Source organism: Dendrobates tinctorius, unplaced genomic scaffold, assembly GCF_039654945.1.
Source record: "Dendrobates tinctorius isolate UK_male_01 unplaced genomic scaffold, ASM3965494v1 ptg000158l, whole genome shotgun sequence".
Taxonomy (NCBI): domain Eukaryota; kingdom Metazoa; phylum Chordata; class Amphibia; order Anura; family Dendrobatidae; genus Dendrobates; species Dendrobates tinctorius.
In genome coordinates this window covers 22,889,657-22,905,987 of record NW_027361825.1, presented here as the reverse complement: position 1 = coordinate 22,905,987, position 16,331 = coordinate 22,889,657, and the positions used below count along the sequence as shown (strand labels likewise).

At 44.0% G+C, this 16,331-nt stretch overlaps 1 protein-coding gene across 1 annotated transcript in view; it reads left to right on the top strand.

Annotated features, from left to right (window-relative positions):
* LOC141051953 (sprouty-related, EVH1 domain-containing protein 2-like) overlaps positions 1 to 13,434 on the top strand; it is a 69,860-nt gene extending 56,426 nt beyond the window's left edge. Inside the window, exons 4-6 of the mRNA XM_073549107.1 lie at positions 2,732 to 2,808; positions 3,629 to 3,790; positions 11,257 to 13,434. Of these exons, the coding sequence (XP_073405208.1) occupies positions 2,732 to 2,808; positions 3,629 to 3,790; positions 11,257 to 11,934 (917 nt within the window). The 3' untranslated portion in view covers positions 11,935 to 13,434. The remainder of the gene's footprint in view (positions 1 to 2,731; positions 2,809 to 3,628; positions 3,791 to 11,256) is intronic.
* The last annotated feature ends 2,897 nt before the right edge of the window (positions 13,435 to 16,331 follow it).

Sequence of the window (16,331 nt, the reverse complement as noted above, 5' to 3'; positions counted from 1 at the left end):
ACCCTATGAGGGGGGCAGCATTATACCCTATGAGGGGGCTACATTATATTCTATGAGGAGGCTGCATTACAGTTGTGGCCAAAAGTATTGACACCCCTGCACTTCTGTCAGATAATACTCAGTTTCTTCCTGAAAATGATTGCAAACACAAATTCTTTGGTATTATTATCTTCATTTAATTTGTCTTAAATAAAAAAACAAAAAGAATTGTCCTAAAGCCAAATTGGATATAATTCCACACCAAACATAAAAAAGAGGGTGGACAAAAGTATTGGCACTGTTCGAAAAATCATGTGATGCTTCTCTAATTTGTGTAATTAACAGCACCTGTAACTTACCTGTGGCACCTAACAGGTGTTGGCAATAACTAAATCACACTTGCAGCCAGTTGACATGGATTAAAGTTGACGCAACCTCTGTCCTGTGTCCTTGTGTGTACCACATTGAGCATGGAGAAAAGAAAGAAGACCAAAGAACTGTCTGAGGACTTGAGAAACCAAATTGTGAGCAATCTCAAGGCTACAAGTCCATCTCCAAAGACCAGAATGTTCCTGTGTCTACCGTGCGCAGTGTCATCAAGAAGTTGAAAGCCCATGGCACTGTGGCTAACCTCCCTAGATGTGGACGGAAAAGAAAAATTGACTTGAGATTTCAACGCAAGATCGTGCGGATGTTGGATAAAGAACCTCGACTAACATCCAAACAAGTTCAAGCTGCCCTGCAGTCCGAGGGTACAACAGTGTCAACCCGTACTATCCGTCGGCGTCTGAATGAAAAGGGACTGTATGGTAGGAGACCCAGGAAGACCCCACTTCTTACCCCGAGACATAAAAAAGCCAGGCTGGAGTTTGCCAAAACTTAACCTTAAAAAGCCTAAAACGTTTTGGAAGAATGTTCTCTGGTCAGATGAGACAAAACTAGAGCTTTTTGGGCAAAGGCATCAGCATAGAGTTTACAGGAGAAAAAAAGAGGCATTCAAAGAAAAGAACATGGTCCCTACAGTCAAATATGGCGGAGGTTCCCTGATGCTTTGCTGCCTCTGGCACTGGACTGCTTGACCGTGTGCATGGCATTATGAAGTCTGAAGACTACCAACAAATTTTGCAGCATAATGTAGGGCCCAGTGTGAGAAAGCTGGGTCTCCCTCAGAGGTGTTGGGTCTTCCAGCAGGACAATGACCCAAAACACACTTCAAAAAGCACTAGAAAATGGTTTGAGAGAAAGCACTGGAGACTTCTAAGGTGGCCGCAATGAGTCCAGACCTGAATCCCATAGAACACCTGTGGAGAGATCTAAAAAATGGCAGTTTGGAGAAGGCACCCTTCTAATATCAGGGACCTGGAGCAGTTTGCCAAAGAAGAATGGTCTAAAATTCCAGCAGAGCATTGTAATAAACTCATTGATGGTTACCGGAAGCGGTTGGTCGCAGTTATTTTGGCTAAAGGTTGTGCAACCAAGTATTAGGCTGAGGGTGCCAATACTTTTGTCTGGCCCATTTTTGGAGTTTTGTGTGAAATGATCAATGTTTTGCTTTTTACTTCATTCTCTTTTGTGTTTTTTCATTTAAGACAAATTAAATGAAGATAATAATATCAAAGAATTTGTGTTTGCAATCATTTTCAGGAAGAAACTGAGTATTATCTGACAGAATTGCAGGGGTGTCAATACTTTTGGCCACAACTGTATACTATATGAGGGGGCTGCTTTATATTCTATGAGGGAGGCTACCCCAACCCCTGCTACATAATTAAGATTTGTACTACCTTATATTATGCCCTAATATTAGCACGTTTTACCACACAATTGGTGGTCTTGTATTTCTTTCTATGTAGCTAAATAGTGGGCCCCAAGAATGCTTTTCTCTGGTGGGCCCAATGTGTTCCAGTCCGACGCTGGGCTTGTCTAAATGTTGTTGAGCAAACTTTAAACGCGCTTGAACATGCTTCTTGCTCAGCAATGGAGTGTTGTGTGGTGAGTGTGCATACAGGCCATGGAGGTTGATTGCATTACTTATTTTTTTTTCTTTGAAAAAATTGTACCTGCTGATTCCAAGTCATTGTGTAGCTCTCCACAGATGGTCCTTGACTCTTGGCTAACTGTTCTGATAAGTTTTGTCACTACTCTGTCTAATATCTTGCGGGAACACCTGGTTATGAATGGAGAAATGATCTTCTTTCCACTTCCGGGATCTCATTGTAACCTTCAGTAGTTTAGAAATTCTTCTGTAACCAACGCCATCAGTATGTTTTGCAACATTAAGGTTACGAAGGTCTTGAGACAGCTCACTGGTTTTATCCATCATGAGATGTTTCTTGTGTGGCACCTTGGTAATTAGACAACTTTTTACAGACCATCAGCAGAACCAGCTGATATTATTTGTCACTAAGTGGTAGGATTGTTTACTAATTACTGGTTGATTGCATTTGGTGTCAGGACTTACCATGGCTTTTTGCATCTCTCGTTCTTAATGCGTTCAATACTTTTTCCTTGTGTCATTCCTCATTATTACACATAACTTAATTTATAGACATCTATGGTTTGATTTCTTTGCCTGTGTAGATTGGATGGGTTGTTACTTACATCTGGTTAGAATTTCATGTCAATAGCATGTTTAGAAGTATATTTACTTAGAAAATCTCACCCGCTGTATGTTATATAGGCAACTATATATATTTTTGCATCTGATTACATCTCCGTCCATAATCTAATATAGACTTCTTTGTCCTCATAGGTTCTTTGTCACATTCAACATCCTCATCCTCCTCCTCCTCTCGAGAAGAAGCTCAAGCTATGGAAGATGTCATGCCAGTAAGTTAAAACCCAAACTCCGCCTATACCAATGTTTTGGTCATAATAATCCTAAGCATGTCCAAAAAAGAAGCTAAGATTTAATTGCCTCTTAATAAACTTATAAGTCATACGTTCTTGCTATACCTCATCTCATTGTGCCCCCATTGTGGTCCACAATCATTGAAGTGGCCTTATGGTGTTTAAAAAAAAAACATTTTGAAGTACTACAACTTTAATAGTGGGGGTATTAGAGCATTAAATGAGGGTATATCTCATTCAAGTACCTATATTGGCTAGAGTGTGGTACAATTACAAGGACTGACTTTCATCCTGGATGACCTGGCATAATCATGCATTAGATAGACGACCTATTGATTTTAAAAGGTACAATGTAATTCCACATTTATCCTGTGAGGGTGCTGCAGGGAAATGAAACATTTGTTGGTGGATTCCCCCATAGTTCACAACTTAAAGAAGCACTCCCATCAAAATTTTTATCCTCTTAATACATTGCAATAATCACATTATATAGCACAGTTAATTCTTCTCTTTTCTATTAGGTCTATGACATCACGTGATAAAGCTGACTAGCTGAATCTTTCTAAGCTCTATGTAGAAATAGGAAGTCTTCAATATATTCAGAGGCCAAAAAATTGATGGGAGGAGGAGGAGTGCCTATTTAATCCTGGAGTTAGAATAGCAAAACAGTCTTTTATTTGGAGTCTTCCTAAAAGAAAGGACTGTCCAAACTGGGCAACCTTTTTGTGTACTACCTAGATGTACTCTTATTTTCCTCCGTACATTACTGATGTATTATCTTTACTTTCCATATCTTTAGCTTCACACAGATAGTGAATCATCTTCCAACAGCCGAAAGGAAATGTTACCAAAACACATCACCATCGTCACCAGTGAGTCGTCCTCTAGCTGCTACGTGAGATCTCCTGTTTCTGAAGAATTTGGGTTTACCACTGGTCCATCAGTCAGTCCAACCACACAGGTATATAAACTGTAGTTGTTCACTATTATTCTGCAATAAGTTGTATAACTAAACTTTTAAAAAGTCTGTTGATATGTTGAAGCCCCTTAAATACCCTGTAGATCGGTGGGAGATCCAGGTGCCAAGGACATCACTGATATCCTATACCACTGTGCTGAAGTGCACAGAGCCTGTGTGAGAGTGCTTTGAGTTGTGCGGTCACATTAGAAAGACGCAGGCTGCCAATGGGTTTTTATGGCAGCCAGGGGCCTGCTGAAGGCTACCATTTTAGTCTTCCAGTAAAGCAAAGAATGATGCATAATTTTCTCTATTTTTTGCAATACTTGAGTATATATAACATGTAATATATATACATTATGATATATATTGCAGTGCTGCGGTATTCACACCGTGCAGTAATGAAAGTTCTCAGCAAACGTATATAATGTCCAAACAACTCACAAAATGAACAGCACACAATATCCTCTGGATCGCAGCTGGGTCGTCACATCCGAGACCGGTTGCCAAGGGTGACTGCACCACCATGCAGGGTTTTTAAATGGAATCTGTGGCTATGGGCCACGTGTAAGATCCAGCTGGATAGAGTGAACCACACCACTACCATCCTGTAGTTCGTTCCAAAAATAAAAATCCATGCCAGGTTTTCTTAAATCTACCTTGGGCAAATATCTTGTCCAAGACTACACTTTTATTCTGCATTACAACCACAGCTATGCCTGTGACTGCAATGCACTACAGCAGCCTTAAAACACTTCAATGCGGATCCTGGGAAATACATAGCGTCCCTCGCATATAATACCCATCACTGCCTCACATATCCCCCCCTCTATTCAAACTTGTGGGGTTGCACATTTGTCACCATACAGGGGCCCCGTAACAGGACATCCGCATTTCCCTGCGACTTCCCCCCCTGATTTTTCACACTGCCTGCATTCTCCAACCAATTGTAGTGCCGCAGTGTTCACACCAAGCAGTAATGAGGCAGTGACCCAGGAATGTTCACAGCAAACATATTTAATGGCTAAATAACTCACAAAATGAACAGCACACGGTATCCTCCGGATCGCAGCTGGGGTGTCACAACAGTCCGTATCCGAGACCGGTTGTTGAGGGCGACTGCACCACCATATCATGATGCGGGGTGCAGGCATTCTCTGCTCTTGGCTCTGTTACCTCACACAAGCCGGCTGTTGCAGAGCCACCTGCCTTTCCGCTTTCAAACAAACACTGACACACCCAAACCCTAGACTGCAGGGTTTTAAATGGAATCTGTGGACACGGGCCACTTGTAAGACCTGGCTGGAGAGAGCGAACCGCACCACTACCATCCTGTAGTTTGCTCCAAAAATAAAAGCACATGCCGGATTTTGTTAAATCTGCCTTGAGCAAATATCTTGAAGACCACACTTACTTTTACTCTGCACAGCTATACTTGTGACTGCAATGCACTCCAGTGGCCCTAAAACACTTCTATGCGCATCTTGGGGGATACATAGCTTCTCTTGCATATAATACCCGTCACTGCCTCACAATATATTGTGGTGTAGTGACCACTGTGTCCACTAGGGGGGACTGTATGGATGTCCCAGGAGAGTGGATGAATGGCAAGATACTGAATGACCGTTATGTATCTCAAGGTGGGTGGCCTTGAGATGGAGATGTATGTGTGTGTTAATCAGCAGTGATACTGCTGAGGTGCTGGTTCAATGTGTCAGGGACTAGTTACCTACAAACCCACCCAGGGGGTGTGTTTAATAACGCTATTGTAAAGTGTATATGTGTGTGAAGGACCTGTGATGAGGTCATAGTCATGTGACCCGGTGGGCGTGGCTATGGACCATATAAGGTGGCCAGGGTAGGTCACATGAGGTGAATGCTTGGACTCGGTTGGTCCAGTGTGGAAGGTCCCGCTGAGATGGGGCTTCCTGCCTGACGGCACGTGTGGACGCTGTGAGTAATGGCTGCAAGTGCCTGAGAGTTCCCTGGAGGGAATGAATGTCTGCGTATTGGACATTGCTAACAGAGTGAAGCTCTGTCATGGACACTATGCCGTTTATATATTGCTGGTCATGGTTTATGATGTTTAATAAACTGCAGGAACTATACTGGTTTATGGAAAACCAGTGCCGGATCTGATTTTGTGGCTGCCAAGCGAGTGATCCCCTACTTAAATGACAGCGCTACCTCACAATTGGTGGAGAAAGCTATGGGCATTGTTGTAGCCTTGTTGCTGGGAGCAACGGAAGAGGACTGCAAAGTCGGTTGCTAAGGGCAACGCTGAGCCAGGAAAGCTGACGGTTGGGGAAGCCACTGCCCGGCTGTGGTTCTGAAACCGTGGGACGGCCTAGTGAGTAAGGCACTGTCCGGATCGGTGAACCCAGTGCGGCCGTTTCCCCAGGAGAAAGAGACTTATAGGATACCTCTGCGGTAGAGGGGTCCGAGAACCTGAGCGGCCAGCAGGTGACGGTCGTGAAAACCGTGTTGTACTGACCGGGGTCAGTGAGAAAGAGACTGGTGATTGATAGGGTGCCTCTGTGGAGAAGAGGTATCCGAGGACCTGTGGGGCCGACACAGGTAACGGACAGGTGTTCATGTTGTACTGACCTGGGTTAGTGAGAGAGACTGTGTACCTGGAAGGGTCAGTGAGAGAGACTGTGTACCTGGAAGGTTCAGTGAGCAAGGTCCTGGAGGGTCAGTGTTGGGAGATTCTAGGAGATGAATCAGATCCCTGGAGCACGTGGTATGACCTTGGACCTGGTGAGGCGTGAGTGTTGGGCAGTCTCAGGAGGAGATGGATGTCCTGAAGAGCACCCGCTAAGCCCCTGGACCTGGTGAGGCCGGTGTGTTGGGAAACCCTGGGAGAAGGGCCGCTCCCTGAATAGCACCCGGTGCGCCCTGTGTGTTGGATGGAGACGGAACTGTTGTGAGTTCATTTTCCCCTTCATTACTGAGGCCCAAGGAACTCCCTCTTCTGGTAAAGAAAGGTAGTGAGCCTGATTATCAAACACCTGAGGCTGATGATGATGACTGGCTGAGTGGAGTTACTGACTGGATATAAGGCTGCCGACGCCCTTCTGCCCTGCGGGTGATTTCTCTGTGGGATCCTTGGAGACCAGTCTGAATTCCTGCTCCTCTAAAGCTAAGTTTGCTGCTCGGCCTTTTGCTTTGGTGCTTTGACTTTGTTTTGCTTTGTTTTTCTGGATTTCTGCCATTCCCTGCTGGGGTGTGCTGAATTCATTTAGCTCTGTCTTCTGAAAATACCTGAGTGCTGATTTAGTTTTTGAAGCCTAGCTGCTTCAGGGCCTTTTTCATATCAGCTTGTTGGCTTATGTCTTTGATAGGGTTTTGGCAGATTGCAGACAGCAGCCTTCCTGTCCTTTCCTATCTAGGTAGCTTTGGGCCCCGTCTTTGCTCAGTCTATCTTCCTGTCTGTGTTAGTATTTTCATCTTGCTTCACAGTCATTATATGTTGGGGGCTGCCTATTGCTTTGGGGTCTGCTCTGGGGCAGTTTAGATTTCCCCTTTCTTTCTTTAGGCCTATGCAATTCTCCGGCTGTGATCGAGGGGTCTAGGGCATCGTAGGAACCCCCCACGGCTACTGCTAGTTGTTGTTGATAGGTTCAGGGGTCTGCAATCTGATAGTTGTCAACTTCTCTGGTTTTCTGGACTTAGCTTGTATTTCTGCTTTTGCCTCCTACGGTGACTCATTCATAACACGGAACGTCCTGAATAGCACACAGAAAGGACACATGAGTTTTTTGTGTGGTGTTTTTTTTCTTTTCGCAACTCAGTCTGCGGTGGCTCAGTGGGAGTCAAGATGGTGACAAACGGCTTCCTGTAACTCGGCGGGGTTACGAAGGGGACAAGCGGCTTCCGGTAACTCGGCGGGGTTACGAAGGGGACAAGCGGCTTCCTGTAACTCGGCGGGGTTACGAAGAGGACACCAGCCGCTGTGTGTGAACAGCAGCCGGTGGTGTCGGTGAACGGTGACAGCAGGAGCTGTGGTGGTGCCAGCAAGGACTTGTGTGGTATTGTTAAAAGATATAAACTGTGTTGTGTGAACTGTGGTCTGAGAAGACCGGTATAAATGGACATGGGGAAATCCCGGAAGGGGGCGGTGGCCCAAACCGGGGTGGTAATCCAAAAGGGGGTGGAGTCCCAGAAGGGGGCGGTGACCCAACTTGGGGTGGTAACCCAAAAAGGGGTGGGGTCCCGGGAGGGGGCGGTGACCCAAATTGGGGTGGTCCAAAAAGGGGCCGGTGTGTCAAAAGAGGAATGGCAATGTTCGTGTATGTTGTTTTCTGAATGTGGAATATTCTTTCCGGATTATGACGGGCCACAGGTGTGTACCGTAATGCTGCACCGAGAAGGAGTCTCGGGTCGGCTGGACGCAAAGTGTCAGGTGACTCTGACAGGATCTCCTCTCACTGTCTGTCTGACCGAGAGAATGGTCCAGGTTCGCTGTAAATATGGGGACACGGTGAACTATACCATAGGTGGTGAGTGCCAAGGGGGCGGGATACCACGGGATTTAGTCTATGCCTTGGAGAGGGGCCGGGACTTTGTCGTGTTTGATGACATATGGCAGGAGGTTGGAGACGTTTCTACTGTTGGGATAACAGATATTGAGACGGTGACTGCTCCTGACGTGGACAGGTCAGAGGCAGAATTGACCGGAAGAAGAAGTACATCTGCCCAACTTACGGACCTGACGTCTCGTGATATGACAGATGGTGGGCTGGGAGATGAGACGATTGGGGGGAACACACGGTTAGTGGGTAAGTGGAAAAATTACTCGACAGGCCGGGGTGACTCAGAGTCTGGGGGTGACTGTGGCTCTGAGAGAGAAAGACAGCACAGAATAGAAGTAGAGAAGTAAGTCTCTGAGCTCAGAGGTCACCTGTTAACGTGGCAAAACGTGAACAAAACGCTTAGGGAAGAGATGGAAGAACATCTCGAACAAGAAAGAGTCCTGAGACAAATGGCCGAGCACAGGGTTGAGGAGCTCGAGAAAGAAGTCTTGGAGCTCAAAGAAACTGTAAGTGGTCTTCTGCGGGAGAAGAACTTTGACAATGATGAACAGCGGCCGGGTCCGACTGGTGGTGGAACGGAGCTGCTGGTGCCCGTCTGGGCAGACGGTCATGAAGAGATGAGATGTCGTGAAGTTGGGGAGCTAAGAAATGAAGAAGACAGTCACCCGGTCGGGTCAACTGTATTGAGGGAAGTGTCCGTGGTAAAGCCAGAGCCTCCTGGCCAGGAAGAGAGCAAGGCCACGACCTTCAAGTTTGTGATTGATGTACCAAAAGACATGCAAGAAGCCTGTGCTGAGGAAGGTGTGCATGAGGCTTTCAAAGAGGCAGTCAAAGCGTGTAAGGTGCACTGGGCGCCTGAGGCTCGGCAGTTGGTGATAATGTCAGCCAGGGAAAACACAGCAAAGTGGGTGGCTGCCCTGAAAAACATGCATCTGCAGTGTCTCCATGTCAAACAGTTGGTTAGGCGGAGTAATATAAAAGCTGCTCGATGCCTAGAGTTAGCAAGAGAGGCTATGGATCAGTTGGGTTTGCGGAAAGAGGTAGTTCCGGTTCCTAAAGGTCTGATTGGGAGAATCATTGGAAGATTCGGGAAGGTAATGCAAGACCTTGTAAATAGCTCCGGTGTAGTGAGGGTGAGGATCCCTCCTGATGATGAAGACCAGGTATCCAGTGAAGAGGGTAGGATTCCCGTCCTGGTGGTTGGTTCCGTGGAAAGCCTGAGAAACTTTCGGATGCTCTTGGAGTATCGAGTGGAGTACCTGCAAGAGATTGAGCAGTTGAGGCTGGACCGTCGGCGAATCAATAAAGAGGTTTGGAACACCAAGTGGCGGCCGCCTCCAACCCAAGATATAAGGACCCGAATGGTTCCTCCAAGTAGTGACGTGGCAAGTGGCCGAAGAATGTCAGCAAGTGGCAGTTCGACGGGCCATACGAGGCTGAGAGACATTAGTTCCTGTGAGACGCTGAATGGATCAGACCCAGGGGGTGTGTTTAATAAGCTATTGTAAAGTGTATAAGTGTATATGTGTGTGTGAAGGACCTGTGATGAGGTCATAGTCATGTGACCCAGTGGGCGTGGCTATGGACCATATAATGTGGCCAGGGTAGGTCACATGAGGTGAATGCTTGGACCCGGTTGGTCCAGTGTGGAAGGTCCCGCTGAGATGGGGCTTCCTGTCTGACAGCACGTGTGGACGCTGTGAGTAATGGCTGCAAGTGCCTGAGAGTTCCCTGGAGGGAATGAATGTCTGCGTATTGGACATTGCTAACAGAGTGAAGCTCTGTCATGGACACTATGCCGTTTATATATTGCTGGTCATGGTTTATGATGTTTAATAAACTGCAGGAACTATACTGGTTTATGGAAAACCAGTGCCGGATCTGATTTTGTGGCTGCCAAGCGAGTGATCCCATACTTAAATGACAGCGCTACCTCACAATATATATATATATATATATATATATATATATATATACACAGTATTGTATTATGTATTACAAGGATCACAGGAGACCAAAAAATAAAGTAAAAAAAGTGTAAAAATGTTAAAAAAAATCAAAATGTAATTCTCCTTCTCCTTCTCCTTTTCCTAGTTTAAAAATAAGGAATTATTTAGTAATTAAAAAAAAATACTTGCTATCAACGTTTAAATAAATATAACAACTTTTAGTAAAAAAAAAAACAGCTAAACAATCATGTTTTCAGGTCATTTTTACTGCATACTTTAAAAAAGCCAAAAAAACACTGCAGAATTTCAATTTTTTGCCATCATTTCACTGCACTTGGATTTTTACCATTATATGTTAAAATGAATAGTGTAATTCAAAACTACAACTCTCCCTGCAAAAACACAACCCCCTTGTTTGGTTATGGGGAAGGCAAAATGAAATAGTTATGGCCATTGTAAGAAGGGTAGTAAAAATTATGAAAGTGCCTAAACTGAAATTGGCCACAGTTGTAAGGTGTTAAGGGGCTTCAACCTTTCAAAGAACTGACAGTATAAGTATGTTTAGAATACTTTTGGGCTTTATTTTTGGCCGATGCTCCATGGGGAATCTTCATATCAAACCATACCTAGTGCTGTGTCATCTCCAACTGTTTGTCATACAGCCATGCACTCATAGGACCCCTGCATGGTATATGTTTTTTTTTTTTTGTGGCATGCATCCTCATCAAAGCATACTTGATTGTGTTTTTTCCTGAAGATATATTGAAAAAGCATTTAGTGATGCATAAGCTGACCGGCATGTGAATATAGCCCGAGTAAGGCAAGAAGACAGATTCTACCATCTCCATAGACCACCTGCCAAAGTTTTGTGACGCTTTGATCACAAGCCTGTGACCTTTTACTCTTTGATCAACTCCATTGATATAAATTTAAGGCAGACAAGAAGTGTTTTGTTTGACTAACACAAATTCACCTCTCCCATCAGTCACAGCCTTTAAAACGCCTGTCCTTCCATGACGAAGAAGAACTTGAGAGCATCAACCCATGCAAAGACCTTTGGGTATCAAAGGGATATGAAGACTATCGCCGAGCAGCTCTACAGCAACCCGATCAGTCCAAGTCTGACTTAAGAGTCCACTTCCAAAAAGCCACCGGGAGCAAAGCCAAGGACAGGCACTTTCCAGGAGCTGCGGGTTCAACTACATCAGAAAGTGAGGGTCAGTTAAAGGACCCTAGGGCCTCCCCTTCTTGCAGGATTCACGGCACCCCTTCTCCTAAGTCTAAGGAACACTCTCATATGTCTGGGGAGGAAGATACAGCCACTGCCCGTTGTGTCTATTGCAGGGACGTGTTTAGCAGTGAAGAGAATGGCAGAGGGCAGTGCCAGGACGCTCCAGACCCCATAGGGCGTTGTGTCTACCAACTTTCCTGCATGTGGTGTGCTGAGAGCTTACTATACCACTGCATGTCAGACTCAGAGGGCGAGTATTCGGACCCCTGCTCCTGCGACCCTGGGCATCCCCATTTCTGTATACGCTGGGCTGCCCTGGTGGCCTTGTCTCTTGTGGTCCCCTGCATGTGCTGCTACCTCCCATTACGGGCATGCCACTGGTGCGGGGAACACTGTGGCTGTTGTGGGGGGAAGCATAAAGCGGTGCGGTGAGAGTCAGAGGAACAGGGTGCAAGGAGGAAAGTGTAATGTTCAGTTTTCAACCTCCTGAGAGCCAGCTTATTTACATGGCAGGATCTGCGCCAATCTTTGTGAGCGGGCACGTCATACAACTTGCCCGGGAGATGTGTATTTCAGACAAGATATGGCTGCAGAGGCAACGACCTACCAAAAAGAGGCAGGATGGAATTTGATTAAGAACAGGTGGTCCTGACAAAAATGTTCTATATTGTACATGATGTAACATCTATGTATGTATTACGGGCTGGAAGTGAAATTCTACAGAAGACCAAAAATGATGAGCTAAGGTCACACTGATTCCAATTTTTGACCATTTGATTATTCTGGGGTTTCAGACCGGATATGAATATTGGGTATGCATTTACTCTTGATAACATTCCTTCTGAACATAATCTATACAGTGTGCTGATGTTTTTTTGGTTACAAGGGTAACAGGGTAATCGTTTTGCTCTCAAGTTGAAGACTTGTGCCACGAGGACTCTACAAGAGGTCAAACTCAGTTTTAGCTTCAAAATTCTTGAGGATCATGCTCTGGATGTGTCCTTCACGGCCTCCATTAAGTTTCATTAAGTCATTTAATTATTTTAAAAAAAATACAGTTTAATATTGGAAATGGCAACCAAATTTGGCCAACCTTTAAGTTATAGGGACACTTTTGCTCAAAAATAGTCATTTCTGACCACTTGGCTATGCTTATAGTGTTATCTTCATGGTAACGTATTTTGGTCTTCTGGGGATGAAATCTCCATGCTGTAATTACCGTAAGCAAGATTGACTTGTGGACCAAAGCTTGGATGTACAGGCCCAGAACATAAATGACGAAAGCGATATTAGATTTGGGAAAACCTCACACGTTCCCATATATCTAGCACCTCTGTATCTACAGCTGCAATGTTGAGGTCCATGAAGGAGAATTCAGACTATCTCAGTGTAGAGGAAATTGCTGTTTGAAGAGGGTCAGCTCATGGTGGATCAAGCCATGTTTGGTTGGACAGTGGCTAAGTAAATTTTGACTGAATCAACTGTGTTCCCTCAATGGTGTCCTTAAACCTGAGCCTCTTCTTTGGTGTATTTTCCTTTCTGATTCATGTTTATACCTGTGACAAAAGAGAATAGCAGTAAATGTCCTACCAAAACAGCTATAGAAAAGTAAATGTGAAAGCTAATACTCATTTTATACATGGACGTTATTAGTTGCCACTTTTGTATAGCTGTTTTTGTAAGAAAGACACCTTCAACTTGAGAAGAAGAGAAGGACAGGGTGAGGTTTTACTGCAGTGATTACCAAAAAAGATTACAAGTTTGTTAATGTATTTGGCATCTCAAAAAGGGTACTGGTTCTCATTGAAGAGATCCAGGTTATATGAAAGGTATATGAAGATTTACAGGCAATGCTCTAAGAGGAAAAATAAATGCAAATTTGTTCTCCTCCAAAATAAAGATTTCTCTCATCAGTCAAACCAAAGACACTTCCAAAAGGAAGAGACACTCATCTCTACGTACTCATCGGAGTTCTTGCTTTTTATCAGTCCTGGTTGAGTACACTTTTACTGATGAGGGGAAAAAATCCAGAAACAGATGTCTACAGTTGGGTGTCTCTACCTTTTTGGTGTAGTCACTGGTTTGGCTGATGTGAGAATACGTTCTTTTTTTCTGGAAGTAAAATAATTTGCAGTCTGCATGGCGGAATTGCACTGGTATCGTACTGGGAGAGGCTAGACTCAAACTGGAAATCATTTCTTAATTTATAGTTATACAGTACATCCAAGATGTTTTGGAAATTCTTAAGCTTTTAATCTTTCATGCAGCTACAGAGTCACATATATTTTCAAAACAGTGCCTGAAATTGCCTGTTAATATCTGATGAACACATCTGCCTTCAGCAACATTTTTGACCAAGGAAGCCATGTTGACCATGACCGTGTTGACTTGCTTCAGTCATGTTTGTCATTCTGGGAGGTGCAGAGATACTCCAACAGGTCATTTCAGGCAAATATCCATATACAATACATTCTGGTAATTGCGTTAATTAAGGAACATGATTTTATAAGTGGATTTATCGTTTATTGACTTGCCGATGATTAGGCGTGTAACGGTACGGTCATAGTTACCACGAATAACATGAATAATAGGAGTGCCTGGATTTTATAAAAAAAGGTCCCAACCAATAATTATTATTTTTTTTAGTGTTTGACTAAAAAACTAAAAAGACAATCATTGTGAGCGAGACACATTGGACATGAGGGGGGCCAGTGATTTAATACTGGCTGGTAGATGTATCTCCTGAGACAATCTGGATCAGAAATATCAATGAGCAGATGAGTAAAAACTGTTATATAAAAGCAGCATGTGGAACCTAATGGGGTATTTCCGTCTCATACATTTCTGGCATATCCATACTATATGCCATAAATGTATAGTAGATCTAGGTTCCACCAATGGGACTTACATCCATCTGGAGAACATTGCTTTGTGCAAGACCCTGATATTGAAGAGGTGGTCGGATTTACCATTCACTTGTATGGGAATTAGGAGCGAAACGCGTCAGTAGATGCAAATGCTATTGGTAGAACCTGCACGTACTATACTTTTATGGCATATCCCAAAAGATCTGCATAAATACAATGTCTATGTATTCCAATAGATAGTTTAGGTGAGCAACCAGATCTTTGGTCTTTGTAGTCAATGACCATTTGCAACTGAGGAACAAATCTGCATGGTGACAGAGTCTATATTGAGATCAAGCAAAAGACTTGTATATCACTCAATGAAAGGACAGCCTCTTACATGGAAATGAGGTCTTACTGGAAGGTCTCATCTGTGAGAAGACCACCTCATTGTGTGTGCACTCACTACTGAGAATAAGCAATCATCTGGGTTTGGAGAGGGGGATTATTTATAGAAACTAGTGCAAATAAGAATAGAGGTGTTGAAAACAACAGTCAGTCATATGGTGAGAAAATGTAGGCATTGGCATGGGTGGGTATCAATATGTTTTTTGGGTTTGTTTTATACATCACTCTTCCTGCTGGTGGCAATTGGGTTGATATATTTGAGCCTTTGCAAATATATTCAGTTTCGGGAATTGTGTTTAAGAAGTAGCAGTCCAAATCAGATCCTCTATTGTTGTCTTTATGGCCCTTCTAGAAAGTGCACATTCCCAGTTATACTTATGAGTTACAGACTGTTGAGGATGAGGTGCTGTAGGGTAGCCTTGGGACATTTGATTTTCCCTTGGCTTCCCTTATTTTGGATTGCCCTTGATCTCAGCAGGCACAATCTTGCCATTTAAAATAATGGTACGTTGTGGTACTATTCACAAACTAAGAACATTGAAAATAGAGGTCTACTAACGGGGTTGTCTCCCGTGGAGAAAATATACTAATGACTCACAGGAAGGAGGATAAATGGATGATTGCTTGGGGTCCCACTGCTGGGATCTTCACTGCTCATGAGAAGTCTTTTGGTGGAACATTGCGGTAGTGCGCCCCTGCGACCACATCCTATAGGAGTGGTGGTTGCACATGTTTTCCTACCACTCTATTCACACAGTAGAATTTTAGGCCCTTGTTCAAAAGATCGGGGGGGGTATTTATCCTTCTAGGTCCAGATGCCAATACTTCGTATTTCTTGTTATCAAAGTGGAGCCCAGTTCAATGTCTTACATTTTAGGTTACGGCTAAACAGCAACTTTGGATGCACAATATTAAGATTACAATGTAGTGCCACTAAATTGCAACTAATGATAGTGAATGTGACAAGCTAGCGCTAACCATTTATGGTGCAGTCAAGTACACAACAGGGACAAAAGTGCAGCCTAATGCCCGTTACTGGGAATATCCAGCCTTTACTATCCACAGATCCATAGATCCTATGATGAGCCCTGAAGCACCTCCATACGTAACCTAAGAAGACTGTATACCAATCTGCACAATAACCTCCATCTTCACCTGTCATTCCTGTAAACCACTTTATCCTGTTATAGGAAATTGTACCCATCAATTGCCATTTGGCACTACCCCAATGCACATTATAATGACAATCTATTTTTTGGCCCCATGAGAGCCTTAGAAATTGCAAGCCTGAGAGGAGGATTCCACCTATAGATTCTTTTCATTTGCTGGCTTACATAACACCCTCCGCATGTTACTACATATTTTGCTTCTATCCGTTGGTAGCATAGCACTTTTTCCTGGTGCATTGGTAGCTTCTGTGCTCCTCTGTGCCTTTTGTGAGTTACTGTCGTTTTTTTTGCAGGACCCCGAATTGTAAGTTTTTGATGCCCACCAGTGTGTAGTTCTATTTTTGTCACTCACACTAGGGGTCATCTATTAAAGAGTTGTCCCAAGTTGGCAAATTAACAACTATTC